The 26390-nt window shown below is 44.7% G+C and overlaps 2 protein-coding genes and 1 long non-coding RNA gene across 7 annotated transcripts; 1 reads left to right on the forward strand and 2 right to left on the reverse strand.

Annotated features, from left to right (window-relative positions):
- Positions 1–902: 902 nt before the first annotated feature.
- On the reverse strand, positions 903–1757 carry LOC140258011 (uncharacterized). Its single transcript, XR_011905164.1, has 4 exons — positions 1695–1757; positions 1539–1615; positions 1165–1212; positions 903–1025 (listed from the first exon to the last, which is right to left on the reverse strand). It is a non-coding gene; the product is annotated as an uncharacterized lncRNA (long non-coding RNA).
- A 3720-nt stretch (positions 1758–5477) lies between these two features.
- FAM114A2 (family with sequence similarity 114 member A2) lies at positions 5478–16356 on the reverse strand. 3 transcript variants are annotated; one of them, XM_072347984.1, is made up of 15 exons: positions 16230–16356; positions 15590–15737; positions 15248–15450; positions 14966–15062; positions 14418–14513; positions 14024–14136; positions 13015–13149; positions 12696–12854; positions 11983–12106; positions 10909–10988; positions 10112–10240; positions 9750–9889; positions 8904–8976; positions 8285–8338; positions 5478–7535 (listed from the first exon to the last, which is right to left on the reverse strand). In XM_072347984.1, exons 3-15 carry the CDS (start codon positions 15446–15448, stop codon positions 7434–7436), a joined length of 1503 nt encoding a protein of 500 aa, XP_072204085.1. In that variant the 5' UTR covers positions 15449–15450; positions 15590–15737; positions 16230–16356; the 3' UTR covers positions 5478–7433. The 3 variants fall into 3 exon arrangements, with proteins under 3 accessions (XP_072204085.1, XP_072204087.1, XP_072204086.1); XM_072347986.1 differs by having other exon boundaries at positions 6504–7535; positions 15661–15737; XM_072347985.1 differs by having other exon boundaries at positions 6504–7535; positions 15661–15737; positions 16137–16266.
- Positions 16345–26390, forward strand: MFAP3 (microfibril associated protein 3). 3 transcript variants are annotated; one of them, XM_072347988.1, is made up of 3 exons: positions 16345–16402; positions 20547–21007; positions 22338–26390. In XM_072347988.1, exons 2-3 carry the CDS (start codon positions 20728–20730, stop codon positions 23081–23083), a joined length of 1026 nt encoding a protein of 341 aa, XP_072204089.1. In that variant the 5' UTR covers positions 16345–16402; positions 20547–20727; the 3' UTR covers positions 23084–26390. The 3 variants fall into 3 exon arrangements, with proteins under 3 accessions (XP_072204089.1, XP_072204088.1, XP_072204090.1); XM_072347987.1 differs by having other exon boundaries at positions 16365–16500; XM_072347989.1 differs by having other exon boundaries at positions 16383–16563.

Consider the following 26390-nt stretch of genomic DNA (forward strand, 5'->3'; position numbering starts at 1 on the left):
GCCATGCAAGGATGTGCACACACTGGATCTGAGCACATGAAGCACTGGAATCTGGGGCAGCGCGAGGATGGGAACTATGAACATTAAATCCCAGAGATTCCCATCCTGTGGGAGCAAAGCCCGAAGGCACTGTGGGTGTTCCACGTTTGGAAGTAGTCTGTATCCCATGCACGAGTCCCACGTAGTGACATACAGGGCACTGCAGCCTCCACTGCCCTCTGGGGCTGTTTTACATTGAGGTGTCCTTGTTCTCCTGACCACAGTGCACTTAGGCTCGGCCTTCCAGAACCCACTTTAGCTGCTGGGTTGGTCTGTTTGTTCTGTCTCCATGTTTTCCCTTTAATCTCAATGCTGGTTAATTAAGACAACATTCCTCAGCATCGCTCCTGCTGTTTACTGTGGTTATACAAGAGCCAGCCACATTTGTTCCGAGAAAACAATACTTAAAGCCAAAAATTCTGCGGTTTCAAGTAAAATCCTCCACGACGTTGACTGCTAAACCCAGCTTTGTCTGAAATCGGCACCATTGAAGGCATAAGGTCGTTCTGAGGAAGCCATACCCAACGCCCCGCGAGTTGTTACGAAACCCCCGACCGCTGCCACTCGTCCCGGTCCCGGTAGATGGCGGTGAGAGCTCATTTTTCCCCTTTTTCCCTGTCTCTCCCAGCCACGGCAAAGCACCAGGCAGCAACACGCTCAGCATCCTGGGCTTGGGGTTACTTTTTTCCCCCTGTGAGTGCTTTTGGTGCGGTTTCGATCAATAGGAAATGCCATTCAGATGTAAGAGTTTCTCTCCATCCTTTTTCACGACCTTGACCAAAACCTGCTCCCCACCACCTGCCTTTTCACACCTGTTTTGGGGACTGACAGCTCGCTGGGATGAATAAATAGCATCTCTCTTTGGGATCCAAATGCTTTTATTTGGCTACCAGTGGTCAGCCCATTTCAGCATCCCCACCTCCTCGGTGTACTCAGCAAGTCTACTCTTGGGCTTCCTTCTCATCATCCTCAGCATGGCCCTCGTCCTGGGGATGGAATAAGAAGAAAAGCAGCACCATGTGAGAGGAGGGCTGGGTGCCTCCAGGTACTGAATGCCCCCCAAAAGGAGCATGTGTGCAGTGGTTGGTGTTGGGAAGCTCATCGTGGGGCACACTGGACACTTACCTTCTCTGTGCTGCTGCTGCTGCTCCTGTTGTCACCATCCCCAGCTCCCTGCAAAGAGGGAAGGACAAGGGTCACCAGAGGCCCTGCTCCCCCATTTGCTATTCAGGATAGGGAGAAGTTACATGGGTAGAAAGAGCCAGGCTGTCAATGGAAAAGCCACGCACACAGTCTGCAGGTGGCTCAGCATCAACCACCAGCTGTGAATACAACAAGTCAGATACCACTGCCCTTCACAGACAGGATATAAACTAAATCTTTGGAGGCTTTCAAAGTCCTCCCACTACTGCTGTACAAAGCATCCATCCCCATGCCACCGACACCCCTTTCTGGGGCTGGCCCCATCCTACCACACACCCACACCAGCATTCCCATACCTCGTCCTTTTCCTCCTCTGCTTCCTGTTTCTTCTCCTCTTCCTTCTCCTCTCTCTCCTTTTCTTCCCGTCCAAACCCTACAGTGGGCACAGGGGGAGGGTCATTAATGGCAGCACCCCCAGAACGGTCCCTCCTCAGCTCCCATCCCACACTCACATTTCAGGATCGTGGACATTTCACCACAGCCAAAGGGTGCTGGGGCACAAAGTGGTCACACCTATGGCACACAGAGGGAAAATCATGTTATTTTTTTCAGGGATGAAAATTCCTCCTTAGTCTCCACTATTTGTGGAGACCGAGTGTGCAGGGAGGTACTCCCTTACTCCCCTTACAAACCCACCTGGGAGCAGGTGGAAACCACAGGAATATTCCAACCATTTTAAATTAAGGGTAAATAAGGCCCCATGCTTTGTGGTTCTGGAGAAGCTACAGATGAGAGACATCCCTCAGGGATGGGATGAGAGCAGGAAGGGAGATGGAGGCAGCAGCAGTAAGAAAACTCTGAGCATTGATTAAGTGCCTGAGCAGTGACAGACGGTGAAGAAAGCAGCTCGGAAAAAGGCAAACAGATTTCTTTAAAAACAGCAAGAACAAACAGAGCCCCAAAACCAGCACTTGGCAGCTTAAACCCTCCTTGTCAGACACAAAGAGCAAAACTGGCACTTGTGGCAGAGGGAAGGCAGCAGGGCAGGGAGCAGGGCCATGCTGAAGGCGGGGGCACCAGGGTCGGCCCTCTGCCCCAGCACACTACAGAGTGGTCTCTGCTCATTGCTGGTGGAGGGAGGCAGGAGGTGAAGGCTTTCATTTAATGTTTTTAAACCCACAAAATGACACTGTCCATGGGCAGCGAAGCACAAGGCAGCCTCTGGGCTGATAACACTGATCTGTGTTTTCCATACCTGCTCCTGGAAGCCGCAGGCAGAGCGCAGGTAGGGGCTGACAAAGGCACAATCAGTGCAAAGGTAAAAATCTAATTAATAATGAATAGCAATCTGCTTCCTCTCCGTAATTAAGAAGTGCAGCTCCTAATTGGAAATAATTACTTTTTAATCTAAAATCATTAAAAAGAATCAAACATTAGCAAAAGGAAAGGCAGCCCCTGGGAAAGTGCAGCCGATTCCCTGATCCTGGGTCCCATGCACCCAACAGCAGCTCAACCCCAGACCCAAGGGGCTGCTCCTGCTTTGTGCCTCTATGCCAAGCGAGCACCCATCATCACAGCTGTCTGGGGCTCCAAGGCTTAGATGGAGCTGTGAGCTAAAGCACAGGCAGGTGAAATCCAGCTGTGCTGAGCTGCATATTTCCCTTTGCAGCTGAGCAAAGAGGGAGGTTCATGGAGAGCAGAGCATCAGGAAACAAAGCAAGCACTCTTATCTCCATCACATGTGATAGTCTGTGTGGTCCCAGTGCCTCCAGACACAACTGAGGAGGACTGCAGCCCTTCCCAGAGAGGACAAGGCACTATGTCCCATCTCCATCCATGAGACGCCCCTGAGCAAAGCTGACTCAGGGCTGCTCCTTCCTCACCCTGTGTGTTACCCCACACTCCCACTCCTCTCCTCCAGCCCACAGCATCGATAAGCCAGTCTGCAAATGCCCACAGTGATATCAGATACGAAGGAAAGTGTCCTACCTGGAGCAGGAAAGTTGAGTGGGCTCCTCGGCACCTGGCTAGCAGCGGGCAGCACGGATGCTATTTGAGGATTGCGGTCTCCTCCCCAAGTCCCACTTTGGGAGCAGAAAAACTGGCTCTGCAACCTGCCCCAGACAGCACATGACACTGAGAACATGACCAGTCACATTCATACCCATAGAGACTGGCAGATATTTCTGCCTCCAGCATGGGCAGTAGCACTGAACCTGACCTTGTGCAAGCTCTTCAGGGCACTCCATTGGGAATATACCAGGGGCTGAGCCCTATCTGATACAGAGGATGGAACTTAGGTTCTCCTTAGAGCTAGAGGGCAAGAACCTCCACCACCAGGTCTTTGCTGCCCTCTTCCCAGAGCACCACAGCCCAGGCAGGGCTCCTTCTGCTCGTCCTTGCTCTTGGCTTCTGCTCCAACATATCATTAAGCAAATAGCTGTCAGCAGAGAGCAGTTACCAGCAAGTCTAAACACTTGCATAATGTGCTTCCCCTCTAATGCAATGCCCTCGTTTCTAATAGCACCAATATGGGATAATAACAGCAACAATAATGTCAAGAAGGGCTCACGTACCTGAAAGCTGATTTGTTTTCTCCACCTAATAAAAGGTATTACCTCTCCCACAAGATTTGCCCCATTTAAACCCTTCAAATCTACAGCAAAGTTACTCCCACAGCAATTACAACAGTAATTGTAACTCATGGGCAAGCTGACCCTGCAGTGGAGCTACAGCCGCACAGAGATCACCCGCCCCAAAAACCTGCCCATGGATGCACCGAGCCTCCTGGACTTACTGGAGTCCATGCTGGCCCCAAATACAAAGCATGAGTCCTCCCAGCAAGGTTAGATCAGAAGAGGTAGGCAAGGCACACAGAGATCAGGGCCAGGATGAGCACAGGGAGCATGGCATAAGGTCACAGCAGGGCAGGGAGGATGCTTAGTGTCAGGATCAGTTGGAATCCAACCCTGCATGTCCAAACAGCTCCCACCATCCCCTGATGAGGATCCTCACCCACAGGCATGGTGCTTGACCTTGTTTTGAAAATGGTGACACTATTACAGCAGTCACTGCTCCCTGCCTGCCCTGCCAGGCTTGTGGTATGATGATGGGCACCTCCATCATCCTGCTGCCAGAGCCAGCGAGGGCACAGCCCTGGCATTGCTGCAGGGACACACAGCGCCAACCCAGGGCTGTGGCTCCTGCGGGTTTCCACAGACAGGCCAGAGCCAGCAGCATCTTGTATCATCAATCTGGTCGGTACCATGTGATGGGACATCAGTGGTTCCAGCACACAAAGCACACCTGAGCTTTGCTCTCAGCCTACAGCAAGCAGCCAGCATCAGTGCAATGAGCAGCTGTCAAAGTGCAGAGCTGCACTCCCAGAAACATTAATTAGAGCAGGACTGGGCATTTATGTCCTCCCACACTGGATCTGATTACTGTGCCAAGCAGCCTTTGGCTACAGAAGACCAATCTTTCCTGCTGAAATCACATCACTACAGACAACTGTTTATTTACGCTCCAGCATGCGTACCTGGGGAAGAAATGCCACAGCCTTCCTCCTCCTGCCACAAGCTCTCCCCTTCCTGCTCCTGAGTCAGAGCATTTAATTCATGCTGTAGGTGATTCAGGACACCTGGACACCCATCCATTCACTCACAGCCATCAGCACCTGCTGGCACCAGAGCTGCTGCCACTTCCAAATGAGCAGGACAACCGCTCGCCCCTCCTGCATCAGAGGTTTTGCTGCTGCTGAACGTGTGTGTGTTAATAATGAAAAGTGAGTCCCTGGGAATGTGGCTGGGCCAAGGCTGGGAGCACGTCGGGAGAAGCGAGCCTTTTTCATGTTTTAAACCTTTCCACAGCAGCTGCCAGGAAGCAGCTTTTGCAGCTGCAAGTAACAGAATCTCTCCTAAGGAAAGAAAATAATTGTGGAGGGTTTTTCCCCCCCTCCCAGCATCTCAGCTAACTCTTATCTATTCTCAGCCACCTCTCATCTCTCTGAACACCACCAGAAGTGCTCAAATCACTGCCAGCTCTCATCAGATTCACAAGCAAGTCAAGGCTGAGCAATAAGACCTCCAGACAGTTGGATGGTGAATTCTGATGCATCCTTTGGGTAGCGAGATTTCAACAACTGTAACTATTTCTGCTGGCAATCCACTGCGGTCCTTGCAGAGGGACACAAGTGAAGCTGCTGCACCGCTGGGCGCTGGCTGTTCTAACAAAAAGCAGGTGAGCGTGTGACTGAAAGAACCACCACCTGCATTGTTTAAAGAAACACCAAGGGGAGGAGGTGATTTGTTTTAATCATTAAGTACTCACACAGAAGCACCGCAGGCCGGCGTTAAGTAGACAACCTGCAAAAAAAAGCCAAACACCAACAGAAACAGAAGTAGGTGCTGCTTCATAAAGCCTTCAATTCTCATCATTTTTTTCCCTCTTCTGACATTTCTGTAAATCTTGGCTGTGTGGCAGGAGCCAAGGTGACATTTTGTGCCGATGCAGTAATTTAGAGCTCAGATATGGGAGCTCCCACACCCCAGACTGTTCAGAGCCTCATTCCCTATGAAAGGGTGCCCTGCCACGAGAGGCCCCAGCTGCCCTTGCCCCACAGCAGCACACAGCCCTGCCCCAAAGACCAGCCAGGGGGTGAGGAAAGGCGGAGCAGCTCTTCCCTGCTGCTTTCCTGCCCTGACCGCCTGAAACTGTCATCAAAACAAATCCCTTTCTAGAACTGCTATCAGTGTAAAGAAAAAGTATATAATTTATTGCAGCACAGATGTGTTTTTTTTTCTCCAGTCACACTCCTTTCAAGTCTAACATTCTTTCAAAAGCAAAATAAAATGCTCAGAGATTTGATCAGCCTAACCAGGACTAAGGCAAGGGCTTTTCCACGCTCATAAAATCAGAGCAGCGTTAGCAGAGAGGTATATTAATACAAAGAACATCTCTCTGCTGCACAATAGAGCAGAGAAACACCGAGCCTTTGGTACTGCAGAAATCTGCAAGGCCTGCTAAAACCCAGAGGATTTTAAAAATAAGATCTGAGCATCACTCTTAGCAATGAGCAAATACAGAGGCAGGTGTGACACTCAGTCACCTCTGGTTTGTTATTCTGGACTTCTTTAAGTTTCATTTAAGCTGTGCATTTCTGCTCTTGTGATTCCAACAGAGGCTGCTCCCTCCCAATGGGAAAGCTCAAAAGATGGAAATTGTAAGAAGGAACAAAGCAGGGAACTTTCATAGCACAAAGGAACAGATACGATACGTGGAGCAGCTTCTGAGACAAATTAGGACTCCTGCTAACAGAAACAAATTGCTTCCTCTTCCCCTGCTTTAATATATCTTCCAAGAAGGAGCATTACATTATAGTGTTTTTTACACATAAATTGGAAAAAACAACAGTATCTGAGTCTAAACAGTCTGTGGCTGACATATCAAGTCGCATTAAAAAGGGGGCATCCTGCGGCTCAATTCTCTCATTAGATTGCTCAAACAAGAATCAATCCCTTTTAGCCGGTTCTCATTTATTGCTATAAAGTAAAGTACCCACATTCCTAGGGCCAGATCAGCATTTTTCCACTTTGTGCTGAGGCAAGCATTCTGCAAGAGAACGAATACCAGCACCCTAGTGAGCCCCAGTCCCACATCCCTGAGCCATTAGCAGACACCTTCAGGAAGATGGGGCTTCTCTTCTGCAACAATGGCTCAACAAGGAACCCTCCTCTGTTCCATTCTTTCCAGTCTTGAAAAATAATCAGGGGGGATAATCAAAAATCTTTGCCTTCTCTTGTATCTTCTACCCAGCGTCCACTTCAGCTCCAATGCTGAGCATTCAGAAGCCCAGTTATGTGTCTCTGACTTAAAAACCAACCATGACTTCAGCTAGCTCTTAAACTGCCAGCTGCTACTCTTTTCTCCAGCATTGTCTCCACAGTCTAGAGAGCTTCTCCAAAGAGCTTGTTAACACACACAGCAGAGAGACTTCAATTCACTCCAAGCCTATGGAAACGGGGATGCAGTCTGCACTTGAAGTCTGTCACATCATCCACCAGCCTGGACTATGCTAATCACATCCCTCAATGAGCTGTAAGAGCTGTCATTGTCAGACTGCACTTCATCATTGCTCTTGCAGTAGCAGTGATCAGTTCATCTTTTTCCCTTTTAATATCAGCCATTACGTCATTCTCCAGCATGGAAAATACGAAGCGAGAAGGTCAAGAAGTTCTTAATTAGATGGGTTTTTATTGCTGTGATAGTTCCATTCTAGCCTCAATAAGAGAGAGCTGCAGTACAGGCAGCAAGAGCTGGAAGGCATCTTGGATGTAAGAAGCGCTGTTTGAAGCCTATGAAAATGATTTAAAAAAGAAAAAAAGACACATGAATAATTATGCTACCAGTCAGCTTCACTAGCCTCGTACTCATTTCAAACAGCATTGATTAATGTACGTAAGAAACAAAACCCTATTGCTTATTGGGTCTTTGCAGCTTCTTTCTAGAAACCAATTTAATATAAGTTTTTGAGGGGTATTATGTTACTCAACAAAAAAGCAACTGGCTTAAAAGCTGCTATACAAGATAAAGTGTGATCCAAAGGTAGGATAATACTTTGTGTAAGAGATAAAAAGCATTTCTTCCTAAGAGAAACATAAGCACACTGCGTCAGGAAGGAAGAATACACCAACAAACATCCGTTTCCCACCCCACCTCTGAAGTTCAGAAGCACTGAGGACCGACTTAACAGCTGGGAAATGCTGGGACTCCTCCATGTTGATTTATGAGGTTGTCTAAGGTTTGAATTCAAGCATTCCACAAAAGTGCTAGAAATCCAGACATCTGAACAAACTACTCTGCAGCTTCGGACCCATAATAACTGTCCGCTGGCACCCCCCCCCCAACTAAGCTCACTCTTCACTCTTCATGTCCTGTGAAGATCTACAGGCATTTATTAAAATCTGTGAGTTATCAGACGGTTAAGGAGAATCTTAAGACTGCAGGTTACACAACTTCACATGCAAAAGGACAGTGAGGTGGAAAAAACAGTGTATCTATTTTGTGAGTATTAGCTTAAAGTTTTAACTTCAGCATAACTGACCTCCAAAAACACTCCGGTGATTAAGGGATTAAGCACATCTGCCTTCTCTTTGACCTGCAGAGACCAGACATATATTATCTCGATTGAAAATTTTATCATATTACTTCAAGCAAAATAAAGCTAAACCCTCTATAAGGTTACAGTCATTGTTGCTCCCTTGACAATATGAAAGCTAAGGCACAAGGTGCAGACGATCTGCCCTGCAGCATGCAAATAAGAACAAGGTAATCCACACACATTCAGTGCAGACCCTCTTCAGACAAACTGCAGGCAGTCAGAAAGTTGAGAGGTAAAGATACAATCTTCAATAACACCTAAATGTTTTGTAATATCTACAACAGGATCACAAACCTTATTTCCTTCTGTCTCATCAGTATTGCCAGCACCAACCCCCACTGCCATTCTGTGCCAGGCTGAACAACTCTGGTGGCATTCAAAAGCTCAGCGTACATTCAGCTGCCACAGTCTATAAAAAAGTAATCTAGGAGACCAGACTACAAAGCAAAAACCTGCATACAGAAATGAGGAAGCACAACAAGTGCTTTACGGTGAGGATTCCAGTGCTGTGCTTTAATCAAGTAATACATCTCATCTCTAAGAACTATAATGCAATCCTTACCCCTGCAATCGTTAAGCACGTAGTAAACTCTTTGGAGAAAGATGATAGTTCCTTACACAGCACAATTGTCACTCTGTGGAAGAACAGTGGAAAGCTATGTAGTAAATACAGTCTGCAAGGAACAATTCTCTTTTAGCATTCATGTAAAACACAAATACCTTTTTTCCCCACGCACATAAAGTTAAATTAAACCAAAACTGGTACACAGCATTTCAACAGTTTATGAAGACCCAAAAGTTCCCCAAAGAAACAGGGGAAAAGAAAGGTGGAAAAATAAGTAATTAAAATCGCAGATGTGAGAGAGCTTTCAGAGAATAGACACATCTACTCAAAAAGGAACAGTACTAATTTGCCTTTATTACTGACAAGTACCATTTTCTGAAGTAGAAAGTAGTGTGCAGTTCATACCCTTTACCAACTAGATCCTGCTGCAAAGCAAAATCCCCCATGCATTATTTGTATGGTCAGGCTATTAACTAGTGCAGTAATTTTACAATATCATGTACCTAACAAACTACATGACTAGCAAAGGGGTGAGTACAAGTCACTTTTATACAGCTGTTTTTTTTGTCACATTTAAATTTCCATCTATTAACTAGCAGAAGTTGTTGGGGAAAACATTCCTCTTGGCTGTAACAGATTTTGAGCAGGGTTTCCTCTTTCTTATTGATGTCTTCAAAGTAGATAAAGACAGTTGAATTACACTATAGGTGGCATCCCTATTGTCCAGCAGCAAACACCCATGCAGAATTCAAGAGCTCTGTATCCCTTGGAATTGCAAAGAAGTATTAAGCAATTTAATCCTAGTTTATTACATGCTAGACATTTAGGAAGAGATCAACTTACTGTGAAAGGGACTTGGCTCTGTCTGTGGCAGTCACCTCCTGTTTTTGACCATGCAGAAACAAAGCTGCAGTTTTGTGGAACGTTTCAATGGAGTATGCTGTCAGTTCAGCCAGACTTCTTATGGCAAATGCATGAATATCCTGCAAGAGTTAAAACAAACAAATAAACAAACTCCCACATCATACAAGAACTAGCAGCCTTTGTTATTTAAAGCAAATAAATAATACAATGCACTATCTGCCTTTTCACATCCCCAGATCCATGCAGAAATAGAAACCTGTTAGTTCCAATAATCACAACTCTAACTCAGTAGCCAGAAACACACTGTGGTCAGATACAGTCTTATTCCATTGGTCAGTTACCTCTACTGATTTTTTAACATCATGGTCACCACCTCCAGGTTCTACTTCCTGGTTTTCTTCGCTCTCTTCTTCCTCTTTAGGAAGACTGCTGTTGAACTGTGCTATCCAATCATGAGCAGATGTCCTCACCTGTATGAAGATAATGATGAAAACGAAGCCCCACCACACACCACAAAACACAGACTGCTCAGTCTCCCTAAGGGAAGGAAACAGCTACATCAAACAACCACAGTAAACTATCCTAGTGCCTTCTTGACTCTGTAGAAGGTTGGCTGCATGCACATAGTAGAAGACATTCATTACTCTAACACCAGGTGCTGGGATTTACCAGCAGGGCCATGATTAACAAAGAAGCTTCAAAAACATGTCTGCAGAATGCTGCTGCCACTTGGTGGATCTGAAAGGTAGTGAAACAATGGCAAGAAGGGCCTACCTTCTTCATACCAGCTCCTGAACATAGTAAAACCAGCTAATTTGTGTCAAGAGCAGGGCTGCAACTCAAAATGGTAGGTTGGTTTCATTGCAGTGGCTGATAGCTTACTGCTAATTTTCTTCACCACCAGATATTACTGCCCAGTGATTGGGCAAAGACCCGCTGATGCCCACTGATTCTGAGCCACAAATATCACAGAACATGATTTTGCCCCATAAAATAAAAATGTCCATTTCTTTTAATTCCAATTGACAAAGGGTCTAAAACACAGCTTGTCTTCATGCCTTTTCACAAGCAAAGCAGGACTGAGAAGCAGGTCTTACAAGAAATCTCTCCAGCTCTTAGAGAAACAGAAACAACTCACCATGATCAGCTTACTTGGCTTTGTGGAGATACACAATTCTGAAAACAGCTCTGTTATTTCCTTGGTGAACTCCTCATCTCCTAGAGGAAAGAGAAGGCTAAAGAATCCCCAGAAAGGATAAAGGAAACAAGCAGGTCTTTAACGCACAACTAGTTCTGCACAAGTCTGTCGGCTGTCTCCTACATTTCTTCCTGAATCATCAACTCAGACAAGGATGCATCACATCTGGTCTTTTAAATATAATTTATAATGTAAGTTATGAAAAGGTGGAGACACCAGTGCCAGAAGATTAGCTTTTGCTCTCTCAGTCCTGGTTCTTTAGCTAAGGTAATTCAATTTTTACAAGCAGGCAATCTATAACACATCAAATAAACACAGCATTTTACAATGCACTAAGTTGTGCTTTACCTTGGAGAGTCTGAAATATTGCTTAAAGCCTACAGTTCTCCAGTTATATATGGCAGGGCAGATGTTAACAGTGGGAGAGAGGCTGTGAGATCCATCACAGAAATATAAGAGATACATTAAATGCTAAATGCTAGCAAGTGCAGGTGTGAGCCCTCCCTGATGAACCATTCAGGTAAAAGAAATGCAAGAAATTTACATTTATACCTGCATAATCTTCAAGAATCAGATGGCTTCTCTGTATGGAGACACCTGTAAGTCTCTTGGTCCCCTGGCTCTCACTTAAAAAATAAGAACTTTTGCTCTCCCCTAGGTTAGACAACGTATTCAAAGTCTTTCCTTCATGAACAGAGAAACACAGTGTCTCTTTGCATTATGAATACTGGCTCAAGGTCAGTTGTAAGAACAGACCAGAAGTCAAGTTAATCTAATCCTGCTTTGGCAAGAACTGAACGATTTCTGCTACAGAATTAATACACAGAAGCCTTCCAATGACAAAGGGCATTGCTACCAGTCATGCTCCTGGCCACAGGTGGCTTTAGAATTAAACATCTAGAGAAAAAATAACTGTGGCACCACATCCATTGCTAGCACTCTCATGACTAGTTGGTTCTGCATCGAGAATTTCAATTAGAACCAGCTTCTCCTTCCAGAACCCAGGCTTTTTACCTTTCCTTTCTTCCTCTTCTTCATCAAAGAATTCAGCTAAAGAAAATGCTTCATTGAGTTGCTCCATTTCCTCTTTCACTGTGTCCAACTCTTCTCCAGAGAGGGCATTTAGACCCAATTTCACCTAGTTAGGGGCAGAACAGCCAAATGAAGAGTTATAAGTCCAGAAAGAAAAAGAAACAAGATGGAAGACGAAGTACTCGTTTACATTGCACGTAAAAACATTACAGATCAATACTAATGAGAAAGTGGTATTTTCCTACATGAAGGTTGAAGAGGAAAGACACGTTAAGTAACAGTAGATTAGTATGGAGTTGTTAAAATGATTCCTTTATAAAAAAGTGAATGACTTCTGAATGCATTTGCTAACCAGTCCTTCTCCTTACCCTGAAACAGGGAGGACATGCTCTTGCTGTGCCTGCAGTACTACTCTCCTCCAGTAAATAAACACCCACTTGATAAGGTGTTGAAGAAATGCAAGAACCAAGATTGGTTAGACAAAGTGAATGGCTCTAGGAGCTGAGGACAGGACAGAATGCTCTCAAGGAAAACAGCAGATCATAACGCAGGAGTCAAAGTGAAGTTGTACAACCAATCATTTTCTAACAAGTTTTGAGCACTTGATTTTGCATGTATGTACATACATCTCAGATCCTTTTTTTTCCTGCTCAGCTGAACTCAAAAACAGAAGGAAAATTGCTCATGGCCATTACCTTTGATTCACACTCTCTAGAAAGCATCTCTAAGGCCTCCAGATGCGAAAGACCCTGAAACTCATCAAACAGTAACCCATAATGGGCTTTCTTCTCTGTAGTCATGGTAACCTCAGTAGCTGTCTGCTGCTCTTCTTTCTCCTTTGCCTCTCGTAAGACCTGAAAAAGAAATGCAGAGGACTCAGGTCAATACCAGAAGATACAGAACTGGGTAAAAGAAAGCTTTAGGTTCAATAGTAAGAAACAGCTGCTTAATGATAAGATCACAAAAGAAGAAAAAACAATGAGAAACCAACAAGCTGATATGGAACAGCTGTACCTGAGATAACGTAGAGGTTCTGTTCATTAGGCCCTTTGTTTTTTTGAATCCAGGGTCTCCCTCAGCTATCACATCCATTGTCTTTTTCCCAATGAATTCCAAGGCATCTAGACCTCCGGTAATAACACTTTTTCCCTATGAAACACATTTGGATATTGTCAGTGAATAAAAGTCACACAAGACCATATAGCTGAAGAAATGAGACTGAAGCCATGCTATGCTAGACAAGCCATATCGATCCTTGTCACCCCAGGATTCAACCCTATTCATCAAAAATAGAGTAAGGACAAGGAAAGTGCCGTGATACATTATCAGTCAACAGTTTAATACAACACTCAAACCAGCTACGTGGATCTGACAGGAAATATTATTATTCTGTGAAGGAGCTGGTTCTCAGCACGCTGAAATATTTAGCTTCTGACATTCCAATCAGAAAATGCTACACATGCGAGCTTCAGTTGCTAAACTCTTAGAAAGCTTGCTTCTGCTTTTAAGGCTTGAACATCTGCAGCTATTTCAGATTCATGGGAGAACTGACAAGACAGCAGATCACAAAGGCACTGTTTCTACCGGTACTGGACTCTTTGAAATCTGTTTCTCACGGTCACAGGAGCAAGCTGATTTCCAAGCAATTTGGGCTGGGTTCATGAGTTTCTGAAGAGGAGAATGAGTTCACCTCTCAACAATTCTCTGAAAATAGTCCAGGAATGAGACTCATTTGACTGAATGCTCTAAAGGAAGGGAGCATAGATAACAGTACAGAGGTGACATGCATGGGAATGCATGCATTACACGGTTCACCACTGGGCATCCATTTTGTATATCAACACTTTATACACAACTAACAAAACTAAAGACAACCTGCACACCAGTGGCATGAGACACCAATTGAAGGTTGACATATTCCCTTTCTAATTATCTCACAAAAGCCAAAATTAAAAGTTTCCAGATATGATGCTTCAGGCAACGGTCTCAAATGCATATTCTCCTGCTTTCCCAACTCACTCACTGTGCTCTGAACAGCAGTAGAGATGGTTGATAGAACTCCAAAAGCTCCAGCAATAGGAAAGGAACTGCCATCACCAGCTGCATCTGCGCTGTTAGCATTGGGATTCTCACTTCCTGCATTAGAAGATAGAAAATTAGCCTCCTCGCTCCCACAGAAAGATCTTTCCAGCTTCTGAGTGCACAAAATTAACACACACAATGTGTCAGCCAGAAGCAGGGTCAGAATTGGGATTGTTTTCCTATCCTCTTTTCAGAGCTAACACCAGTAAGCAATGTGCTGGTTTTAGCACTTTGGTATCTACACCAGTATGAGGGATAGAAGCAATGTGATATCATCTGGGGACTGATTATATTGAAATTTGTTTCACTGTTGTTGTTACGCAATCAAAACTGACCTCTCGTATCATCTCTGGTCTCTGAAGAGATTTCACTAGGGCTGGGGATCCCAAGGGTTGTTTCTGCTTTTTCTATGACATTTGAAATACCTTGACCTAGAGAAGACAGCAGCACTACTTCATCCACGTGGTATATTTTATTCCTCATAAGAACAGAAACAGCATCAGATACGTACATCATTTTTCTACTATTCTGGCTTATTCCTGTACAAAACAGTTTAATCCACACTAAAACATACCACTATTCAGACTGTTTACTTTCCACTGTAATTAATTATGATTTCATTCAGGTTTTAAATCAAGTTGCAAAGTTATAAAACATCAAATTATTCAAAATCTCAAAAACTTGGTAGTTCTGGTTGAGTTCATCTCCTTAATCTCACTGTACTTTTTGGTACATGTTTTCCCACTACTTGAACAGTTGTCTTGGCATCTTCCAGTACTTGCTTCTACAACAGAAACCTCATTCTCAAGAAAAAAAGAGCTCACAAGCTCCTGAAATGTGAGGTACGGTTAAAATATTTAGCAAATACCAGAAGGAGACTTACCAACAGTAGCTACAGTAGCAGATGCAGTTGACAGAAGGGATTTCCCCCAGCTTCCCCAGTAGCCCCATCCTGACTGAGATGCAGGAGGTTCTGAAACCTTTAATGAAGAAAAGCAGAAGAGAGCGATTCAGGTAACAAGAAGAACATACTCAGGCTCTGCTGGGTAACTCTCACAGTGCTGCTTCTTTTCGAATGAACAGCAAAGTGAATTTTCAGAACTCTTTTATGCACGAAGCCATGAAACTCCAAATCACATTATTCAGACTGAGCACAAACACACACCTTGGAAGTTTCAGCTGTGGGCTTCTCTGGGCCAACAGACTGAGTTGGGGCTTTGGGTTCAGGTCTTTTCCGAGTCATAGGCACAGGTTGTCTCTCTTCGTTGCTCTCAGTGCTGCCAAGTTCTTCCACCTTCTGCTCGTTCTCATCTTCATACGAGGAGGTTTCCTCTTTCAGATTTTCGCCGTTGTCTTCTTCAGACATGACTACAGCACCCACAGAAAGCAAAGCAGATAAAATAACCTCTCGCTTTCATGCTGTGACATGAGTTCAAAAGCAGCACGCCTGTGCTTTAAATAATTAAGTGCAACTCTGGCAGAAATCCCACCTTGTTGCCACACGTACCTGCACAAACAGATTATGTTTTTAAGGGAGCTTGTACATTGAGTTAAGTCTGACCAGGAGAAATATCACACCTGGAAGTTTAAAGTCCCACAGGAGCAAGTGGCCCTATCTCAGCAACACACCCTCACTGCAAGAAATGCTGCCAACTCTGAAAAGCAAACGAAAGACACAGCAGGTGATTAAATACGTTGAATACAAACAAACAAAAACCTCAGCACCATAATGTAATTGAATGGGACCTACCGCTTTGGAAGGGGTTGGATACCAATGGGGACAGCTATTAGGAAGCAGGCAGGGAGGGAGACAAGCAGCTGGTTTGCTTTTATACATATAAATATATATACTTATATATACTTAGGGCTGAGATATTTCGGGGTGCTCAAAGAGAACACGGGCTGTGCCACCACAAACGGGAGGACTCGGTCTCTGTACCCAGCAGGGCTGGATGCCCCGCACAGCGCTGTCCCCACGGGGTCCCTGTGCTCCCCCAAACCCAGCGGCCTCCCCGCTACCCAAGGAGCCCCCCAGCCCCATCGGGACTCCGCACCCCCAACGTCCCTCAGCAGCGCTCCCAGCCCCACAGGGCGCCGTCACGGTCCCAAAAGCCGCACCGAGGCGGCCCGCAGAACCCCAGCCTCACCGGCCGAGTCGGGCCGAGCCGGGCCTCCAGCGCCGCGCTCCCCCAAACGGGCGGACTGACCATCGAGAGGAGTTACAGAGAGGCACCAGCTGGCCGATACCGGAAGTGCGACGCACCCGGAAGAGCGACCGGGGAAGCACATCCGGGTTGATTGGCTGGTGGTGGTGTTTGAGGTGAGGGCTCGGATCGGGTCCGTTCGGGTCGGGCCGAACCTCCCAGCGCCGCGGTGACGTCAGGTTTCCCTTAGCGACCTCAGAACGCGGGGAGAACGGTGAGGCAGCTGCTGCCGGGACGGCTCGGGGCCCGCGCCTTAGCTCCGTGTTTCGGCGTAGAGGTGCGGTGAGGAGTGCGGCTTGTAGCGTGACGTCAATCCCGCATGACGTCATTCCCGCATGACGTCATTCCCGCATGACGTCACTCCCGCCTGACGTCATTCCCGCGTGGTCCGACCTCACTCAGCCAGCAGCCTGGCTGCCCGCCGTGCTGTTGGTGTGTGTGTGTTTGGAGCCACGTAGCTGTTCATTTCCAGTCTGTGCCCTTGATTGCTTTGAGCACTCAGCAGGAGCACGCTTGTTCTCACACACCCCATCGTGGAGTCTCCGTGCAGCACATCTCCAGCAGCCAGTCCCATCTCTGCCCATCCTGCCGGGCAATGAGGCCCCACACACCCAGGTTTCCTATGCCTTTGCCCATTGTTTTTCCTCGGAGCTGATTGTCTTTGCTCCGTCACACCTGGTTGAGCTGTAGGTGTCTGCACGCTGCACTGGAGTCAGACCAGACAGTCTTTAAAGGCCGCTCCCAACTCGAACCAATCTATGATCCTGCTTTGCCCCAGTCACAGAGTTCACACCTTCAGCTCTGTGTCAGATGTTTCTCCGGGTCTGAAGTGCAGCCCGGGCCACATAAGACATCCCCACCCTCTGCACTTCAGCCCAAGCTGCACTCAGAGTAGAGCCTTCCCGCAGCAGTGATCAGTAGGTACCATTCGGTGCACGTTGTCACCAGTTAACTTGCTTGGAAACCATCTTAAAGCCAAAATACATTCCCACAGTGTTTGCCAGGGGTGGTGGGAGGATGGAGCAGACTGTGAGGTGTATCTCAGTCTATTGCTTTGCATTTCTCCGTGTGTGAGATGATATTATGATCACTGAGTGCAAAGCGGTATAACTTGCAACCTCTCGGGCCCCAACCTTGCAATGCTTTATAAGTGTGTGCAATGTTAAGTACTCTCAGTGTTTCCACTGACCTCAGTGGGACTCACTTAGAGTGCTTTAGGTTAAACGCAAACATTTTTTCAGGATAAGTGCCAGAGATGACTCATAGAAGCGTACGCATGGTGGATTTTGATCCTCTCACTGCTATTTGTTGTTACAACTTCGAATCTCCTAAAGCTTCGGTATGATGAGCTCAGCTCCAGGTTTCATTGTAACGTAGCCAGTTTCTATTGTGCACATTTCATCTTGCTTAGGTTTAATGCTGTCTTGAAGCATTGTAACGTTGGCACTGCTCAAGCTTTATCCTTCTTGGATCCTTTATCAGCTCCAGCAGCTGTTTTGCATGAGTGTGATGGCTGAAGAATACGGATTTCGCAAATCATTTTCTTTCTTTCCCAGCATTCAGCAATGAGAGATCGTTGTCTGCTTAACAATAATGGCTTTTCCAAAAGTGAAATGTGACAAACAATTTAGAATAAATCAGACCTCGAGGAGTTTAATAGTAAAATTCAATGACCCATCACCAATGTTTTATACATTATGCAAGCTTAGTGCAGACATAGCAGAGAGCATATGCAATTACTGAAGATAATTATCTTATTCTTATGAGGGAAAATGTTGCTCGGTATTTCTTCTGTTAAATAATTGACTGAGGTTTCTAATGCCATTTTGGAAGGAACGTCGCAGACACTTGGAAATCTAATAATTTAAATTTAATAATTTAAAATGGCAAAAATAACACAGGCTGAGTACAGGAGGTGCTGGAATTGTTCCCTAATAAATCTAAAACATTATTAGTTGGGAGATTATAGTTTTGGAAGATTGGAAGCCGTACCACGTTTGATTGAATAATGAGGGACAGGGTTTGAGTTCACTTCATCTCTATCATCAGCCGGAGCTGCAGCAAGTCTTGCTAAGTCAGGTCAGATGTCAGCCATCCACAGAGCACTCACAGCCCACTGCCTGCGCATAAGGAACCTGTGCAATGTTACTCAAATAATCCAGTCTGTTGTGGGCAGCCTTCTGAGGGCTCTGAAACTCTCTGAAAACACAGAGATCTGAAAAAAGAGAACAGTTAAAACCCCTCCTTCAAACAAAAGGGTGGTGCTTGGTCAGCAGCAGTCTTAGTGATGTGTTTTCAGACCTGTGCAGTCCGTGGCTGGGATGCCATTCTCCAGAGGCAGCAGAAATCAGTAACGCTTCTTCCAAAGTCTATCTGGTGGCAAATGTGCATGAAAGAAATCTTGGTATTCTTTTTCTTAACTGTTTAGCTGTGGGAAAGTATCTTCTTCAGCACAGTGGTGCAATGGTTCTCAGCGCTGGTCTCATCTTCAATGAACAGGCAAGAGGAGTGGCAGAGAAAGGAAAGGAGAGAAGGAGGGCAGGTGAAGGGATTGCTGTTTACGGAGGAACAAGTAGAGGGCCTGGTTTCTTGTTTCCCTTGCAGGATTCAGTGGGTGAGTTGGTCAGTCAAGCTTGAAGGAGAGTTGGACGCAGCTGTCTCCTTTGCCTCCTCTGTGAAAATGATTTGGCAATAGCTGCAACAGAAATGGGTCAGATACACATTTCTCATCAGATGTCAGGTCCAGAGTCTGGTTTGACCTTCAACAAGTTATCTTGAACTGAAAGGATTCCAAGTCTGGCGAATTCCTATTCAGCAAAATTTTCCCATTCCTGAATATGCTTAATTTGTCTCTGCTGGAAACGCAATTAGTACAAATCAGCTATACATATTTATAGCAAATGATTTTTCGTAAGTGATGTGAATTCTGCCTGCCTTAGGCAGAGTATAGCTAGCGATTCTGGAAGGACAAGAACTGTCTGCATTATTTATTAAGAAAACGTATTCCTTTGTATTGTGATATTTATGAAATTCAACTCTGCTTGTGTTTGTTATTGCTAGATGAGAAGATGATGAATCTGAAGTCACACAGTCAGGGGGGTGAAGTCAGATGTTTTTTAAGACAGCATTTTAGCCTGTGGCTTGTATACTTTGTGAATAGTTTTCTACGGCTCTGGAGCGGTTTGGATGGAATTGTAACCTCAGGGAATGCGTATTGGATTCGAATTTCTTCTTGAATCAGGCTACCAGGAAAACTGATGACAGATTTGTATTAATGGTGTAATCCCATTTGGTCACAGGTTGGTTTTATTCTGGCTTTTAGAAAAGAAAATCCTCGTGTGCAGAGAACCTCAAGTTAAATTCTCCATCGTGATGTCTTCAGGTATCTTGTGCACACATAAATCTGTAGTGAGTTCTGTCCCTAGAGAAAATAATTTTTCCAATAGCTGTGAAATACGGGGCAGGATTTGGTGCGGCAAAGGTAATAAGCAAGGTGTGACTGCTGAGATGTAGCAGCATAAAGCAAAAGATTTTCAGTAGGAGTTTACTGTGCAACAGTGACAGCAAAAACCAGAATGCAGCGGCAGCAAAAGAGGTTGCCAAAAAAAAGGGAAGTGTGTTTAGACATCAGCGTCCTGTTATTCAGAATGGGACTTCCTCCTTTTGTAGGTAACTGCCACAGTAATTTTCCCTGCGCAAGAAACGAGGAACGTTTTGGTATTTAGACACCTAACATTGATTTTACCTTAAAATCAAGTAAGTAGATGTTCAAGTGCTAAAAATCAGATGTGTGAGTGCTTTGATTCCTTGATGCTTAAGGAAAAACCAGCATTGAAAAAACAGGGCGTGAAGGGACTTTGATGTCGGTGCGGAAGAAGGCAGAAATTATTTCCTCTCTCTTGGTTTTCTCTATTAAGAAAGCACTTTTTGCTGTTAACAAATGCGGAATCCTCTTTCTGACCCTGACGGTAGAGTTTGAGTAGTCTGTACAGTCTGTTCTTTTTTTAAAGCCACATTTCTCTTAATGACTTTTGTTCCTGATATTATTTATTGGGATGGGAGGATGAACATGTAGAGGTCTGAAGGTTGTGCTAATGCCTTCTTACCCTCATTTCATTACTGTGTTCTGAGCGAAGCCCTGATTAGGAATCTCTTGGCTGGCAGTTTATATTATGCTACTGGAAATTTGTTGCTGGGGATGACATTTGAATACACCATAAGCATGCTGACATTCATAAACTTCACTGTGTTTTCTTTCAGTTGGATTTCCACTTTCCGCTCACAATATTGATGGTCTTGAAAGCGCGTGTGGATCCAAGACGTTTTCTGCCACTGAACAAATTACAAACCTCCTCTCTATCTCAGATCCATACAGACAATTTAATATCTTATGACCTCATTTCTCCAAATTAAATGAAAAAGCATTTTTCTCTAACTTTCCATGAAGCTCAGCTATTGCCTGTTAATTTTGACTGTCAGTGCTGATCTTTCGATTGGATTTACACTGGAAAATGTAGCTTCTAATGGGACGCTTGCTTCTGAGTCTTTCAATACATCACTTCATCCAGTGCCTCAAGCTTTAGCAAGTTCCCCAGCACACCATGACATCATAGCCAAAGAGGGGACCAGTATTTTAATTGAATGTAAAGTGAACATCAGCCAATATGAATATATTCTTTGGTATAACTCCAAAGGACACCTGCTTCAACAGAAAGATGAAGGTGAGCTTTTCTGCTGTTTTATACCCTTGGGCATTCTGCTTTTATAGAGTACATGAAAGCCTCTGGAACTTTATCGTTTCCTCTTCCTATCCTCCCGATTTTACAGTTGGGAAATAGGAGAGAACAAGACAAAGCTCTGGCGTGTGGTGGATCAGGCTTTATACCCTGGTATATCCTGGTACAGTGCCCTTCTGCCATTTCATTCAAGAAACATCACAACATGCAGTACAGAAGATCTGAGTGCACATCCTACCAGATTGTAGCTGATAGTATTATTGCTCTGGTTCATATTATATCTTTTCAAACACATGAATTAAATACAAGTCTCCAAAATTATGACCTTTTCAAGCCGACAAGCCTTGCATTAATTTTTTTATGGGATTTTTTAAAGCATGAGGTAACTGATTATTTTCTGGTTTACGCACCAGTGAGATTGTGGAAACCAACACAGCTTGTAAATGGCAAGGCTGAAATGCATGCTATGTAACCCTTTCATACAGAGAGAGAAATAGTTTCCTACTGCCTCTTGTAGTTCTGTCCCTCCGATTTTTGATGATTAAAAAAACAAACAAAAAAAGGCTCTTAGAGATCCCTGTATCCTCTATTAGTATTAATGAAGGTCGTTGAGCTAATTGATAGGATCTTCTCAGAGGCCATCGTACTGCTTTAAGTATTCAGTAACCTCTTTGTAGTTATGGTGCCATCTGGAAATGAGTTCAGAGTAGGCTAATTAGAAGAGTGAGTTATGAAAACAGTTTTTCCCCCAAGTTATAAACCCGTAGGAAATACTGCATAAAGCTTCTTTTATTGATTTCTTTTTACATAAGTTTTGTGTATCAGCACTGCATGCTCAGCAGAAAGCTGTGTCTGAAGGAAATTCTGGGTCCTTTTGCCAGCTGAGCCATTTACAGACTGCGATCTTTTTCATGGGTCACCTGACTTTTGACTCAGAACATACGGAATATTAGATTTGATAGAGGACAGTCTTTCCACATAGTGAGTTACAGTGGGCGAGAAGTTCTGTTGAAGAATTAGGTTCCCTGTCAGATAGAACCAGTGATGCAAAAGCACTCCAGAAAATACAGATGAGGGAAAACAGAAGAACCGGAGTAGCAAATGCACAGAGTGATTTATCATTAAGCAGTAGGATGGCTAACTGAGTTAGGGCTTTCTGTGTCACAAGCATAAAAAGGAATATTTAATTCTTGTCCTACTGTGTTATGCTAGAAACAGAGTGCTTACTGTGAAGCTTGTGGAGCAAGCAGCGTGCCTCTAGTTCGCCTTGTTGTTTGTGTTTCATTTGCTCACTTTATTTCTTCTGAATCTCCAGGTGGACGGTGGAGGATTGCTGATAATTTCCTTAACATCACAAAGGTCAACTTTGCTGACCGGGGACGATACACGTGTGCAGCTGTTAGTGGTAACAACACAGTGTATTCCACCGTCACCCTGAGAGTCACCTTCACCTCAGGAGACATGAGTATTTACTACATGATTGTGTGCCTCGTTGCCTTTGCTATCACCCTCATTTTAAACATAACTCGTCTGTGCATGATGAGCAGTCACCTCCGCAAAACAGAGAAGGCTATCAACGAGTTCTTCAGGACGGAAGGGGCTGAGAAACTTCAGAAGGCTTTTGAGATAGCCAAGCGTATCCCCATCATTACATCTGCCAAAACGCTAGAGCTGGCCAAAGTCACTCAGTTTAAGACCATGGAGTTTGCTCGGTACATTGAAGAGCTTGCCAGAAGCATTCCCCTTCCGCCACTGATCCTTAATTGCAGGGCATTCATGGAAGAGATCTTTGAGGCCGTGCGAGTTGATGATCCTGATGAAGTCGGTGAGGCAGAAAAACAAACCCAAGCCTGTGGTACTCCAGCTGCAATATACCCCATCAACCCGGAGATCAAGCGCAGTGATTCGCCAGCCGTGGATTCTGACGATGGGTCTGTGAACGAGCAAGGCCAAGAAATTGCTGTTCAGGTGTCCGTCCACCCACAGGCAGAAGCGCAGAGCATTGACACCGTTTCTCATGACAGCTGCCAGTTTGCTCCTTCTGAGGAAGGCACCTGCTGAACCCAGCCACATCTGTCATACAGGAGCATGGGTGACTCTGGGATAATGTGAGGAAGGGATGTGCAAACAAGCTGCCTCATCTCCTGTGCACAAGAGTTGTTTTTTTTCCAAATTGCAAGGTGCCAGAACTACTACTGATGTCTGTATTTCCTGTCAGTGTTTCTCTGTGTTGATCTAACAGTTTCAAGTCCGTAAGAGAAGGCTGTTTGAATTATTGTTCAGTGGATTTTCTTTTTGAAGCAGCTTGTTTTACTTCAAGTATTTACAGAACAGGAATTCTTTATCATCAGCTCGTTGCTACCCTCTGATGCTTCTGATCTGTATTAGAAGTAGCCAAGCTGAGAAGAACAAGTTGCAATAAGATCTTTTCCTTTGTGAGCCTCTTCTTCCTTCACAAAGTGGAAGCAGAATTCCTTAAAGCCAATGTTGTTATCCCAATGAATTGAGTTGTGTGCTTCTTTTGAATTGCCTCACGCTGCGTGTAGCCCATCAGAACCACGGTGAGCTTGAATGAGTCTGTTTTGTGTAGTGTGCTTCTGTGTTGCTATCAAATTGTACTGTACTTAGAAAAATAATTGCACCGAGATCTACTGCTGAATTAAACAAAGTGCTGTAGCAGCTTAGAGAGCAACCAGGGGATCTCTGCTTTCTGTGCATCTGCAGAAAACTGGTGTGTACTCGAGTGTGTGGAAAGCAAATTGCTACAAACCTTGTCACTTAAACTTGGTGCTGATTGCCAACGCGCCTTACCCTGGTTCTGTCTTACAGAGTGGAGCAGTAGGCGGTACCACTGGCACTGGCTTTCTTTTGACTGCTGATTTTACTCGCTATAGAGAACCCAAAGTTTCACGTTGCATTTGACATTGTTGTGAGAAGAGAGTGACAGTAATTGTTTAGTGGCATAACTTAAATGGAAATGTGTCTATAGTTAAAGGTATCTCAGGCAGTTGTTTCTGAACTCTGTACAAACAGAGGGGAAAAAGCAATGCCACTGACTTTACTCAGGCTGGTGCTTTCAGAAAGTGGTGGGAGAGAGGGCTTAGCAGAGGGGCTGTCTGAGCTGCTTGCCAGCTCTTGTTCAGAGCAGAGTGGTTGCAGAGCATTGCCTTCTCCCAGCTGCTGAAGAGGAAAGGCAGCTGACATCCATACCTACACATGTATGTGCTGCACCACGGATCTCCCACACTGATCTTCCTCAGCTGTGGAGCTGCAGCCTCATGGAAGCCACAGGCAGACAAGAATTGAGTATCTTCTTTCACACATTGGTGCTGATTTTTTTTTTTCCCAGCATTTATAAGTTGTATCACTTCAATAGCATTATATATCCCATAGAGATTTAGTAGATGTAAGGGTTGTAAAAACTCCACAAATTAATTTTTTACAACTACTGGAACCATTCTGCCATATAATTTAAGGAACTTGGCAACAGGAGCGCCATTTAATTTCCCACAACTCTTTTTTCTTTTCCTTATTATTACAAAAATGGCAGTTGAACAAGTGATTCTGGAGGGCTGTTCAGGATTCTTAAGAGGATTTGAGTTTACATTTACATGAGTAAGCAGGCACAGTGGTAATAACAGGGTGGAGCCTTCTGTTGTAGTGCATCCTCCTGACAAAGGGTCTGAGCAAATTACATTTATCACATCATATCAAATGATGGGAAAGTGAAGCATCTATTACTATTTTAAAATACCTCCAGGAGAAAGTTCTGCTCACAGCCACCTGTAAATGCAGCCTACTTGGCTTTGGTATATTGGGTAAGAGCTGCGTTTTGGAGGAAGAATGAACACTGCTAGCCTTAGTTGCAGTACTGCTCTGACCAACTTGGTACCGTTGCCAAGACTGTAGCAAACTGCTTCAGGAGAGGAAAACTTGCTATAGACACAATAGATGTTGCCCTCTGCAGTAGCTTCTTGTTAGTTTCCATGGCTTGATGGCATTTTATGTCCAGGTGAGAATTTTGTGTAGTTTTGTGTAACCTGTCTTCAAAAAAAAACAGGTTTTGGTGATCAGTGTTAAACACTCCTGCGGATAAAGGCCTGGTTCTAGAAACCCTGCCAAGATGCTGCTGGCTTCACTTCTGTCCTGCAGTGAGCTCTGCAGATTTATTGCCTGAGCGCAGATCTGGGGGTCTGTACCACTTTGGATGACCTATCTGGAAGCTGATGGCCACAGGAGGGGGTAATCTCTTTTAATCTCTGTTGAGCCACAGGCCCTTGGCATTGTACCTGCTTCTGCCTGTTTTCTCAGAACAGCTCTCCTTGCTTCTGTGAAGCTGTCGTGTTCCTTGTGGCATTAGCATCTTTGACATTTCCCCCTCCCCCTCTACGCAATGTAGAGATGCAGCTATGAAATCGAAGCTCCGTTTAATTGCTTCCCTGGAAGCAGTTACGCGGTTGTGATTGACAGATGTCTCATCAGAAGCAGCAGCTTGCAGGCAGCAGGATGATCCTAGAGGTGCATCAGATGGGCGTCAGGAGAGGAGTTGCTGGATTAACTCAATCTGCTCTTTGATTGTTATTCTTTATTTCCATAGCTCCGAGTTCTCACTGAGTGCCGTTTCCTGGTGCCTTTAAATGGCATCCCCATTTCTGGTGGAGAGGAAGGAATCCTGCATCCAGGTCCCCAGAAATGCAATTGCCGTGCCAGTTGCTGGATAGTAAAGCCAGGTATTTCCCTGAATTATTACAGCATTTTGTTGCCCAAATTAATTCCATCCCTGGGAAGGAAGCTGTATTGCAAGGATTTCAGTAAATCAGTGGCACTTATTAAATGTAGGAACCGATCCTACCTCCACTGAATTCAATTAGAGCAGATTAGGAGCCTCAGCGTATTTTACAAACAATATTACAGGGGTTTTTCTGCATCTGAAAGCAAGGAGGATGGTGGTGTTATGCAGTCAATGTGGTTTCCAGGGCAGGAAACCTGACACTGGTTTCAAACAACTTGTGAACTCTTCTTACATTGAGTAGCTGTAGTAGCTGTGCGCGTAGGTGTGTTTGATGTGACTAACTGAAAATTAACAGTGAAAGATTGTAGAAGTGACAGCGTTTCTTACTTTTCATAGGTCAGGGAGACTCTACAGTGGTTCCTTTGGTTTAAACTGAATCCTTTGACAATCTCAAGGCTATTTTATCTCTTCTTTATAACTGCTTTTTATTTAAAGTAACATAAAATCTACTCATTAACACGAGAGTTCCTGAAAATAACTTTGTAGTGGTTATTTGTACGACATGGATTGTAACGTCAGTGTTTGATGTAACCGCGTAGGATTTCATACTTTCATAAAATGAATTGGTAGATTTGC

The sequence above is a fragment of the Excalfactoria chinensis genome, chromosome 13 (assembly GCF_039878825.1).
Source record: "Excalfactoria chinensis isolate bCotChi1 chromosome 13, bCotChi1.hap2, whole genome shotgun sequence".
NCBI classification, from domain to species: Eukaryota; Metazoa; Chordata; class Aves; order Galliformes; family Phasianidae; genus Excalfactoria; species Excalfactoria chinensis.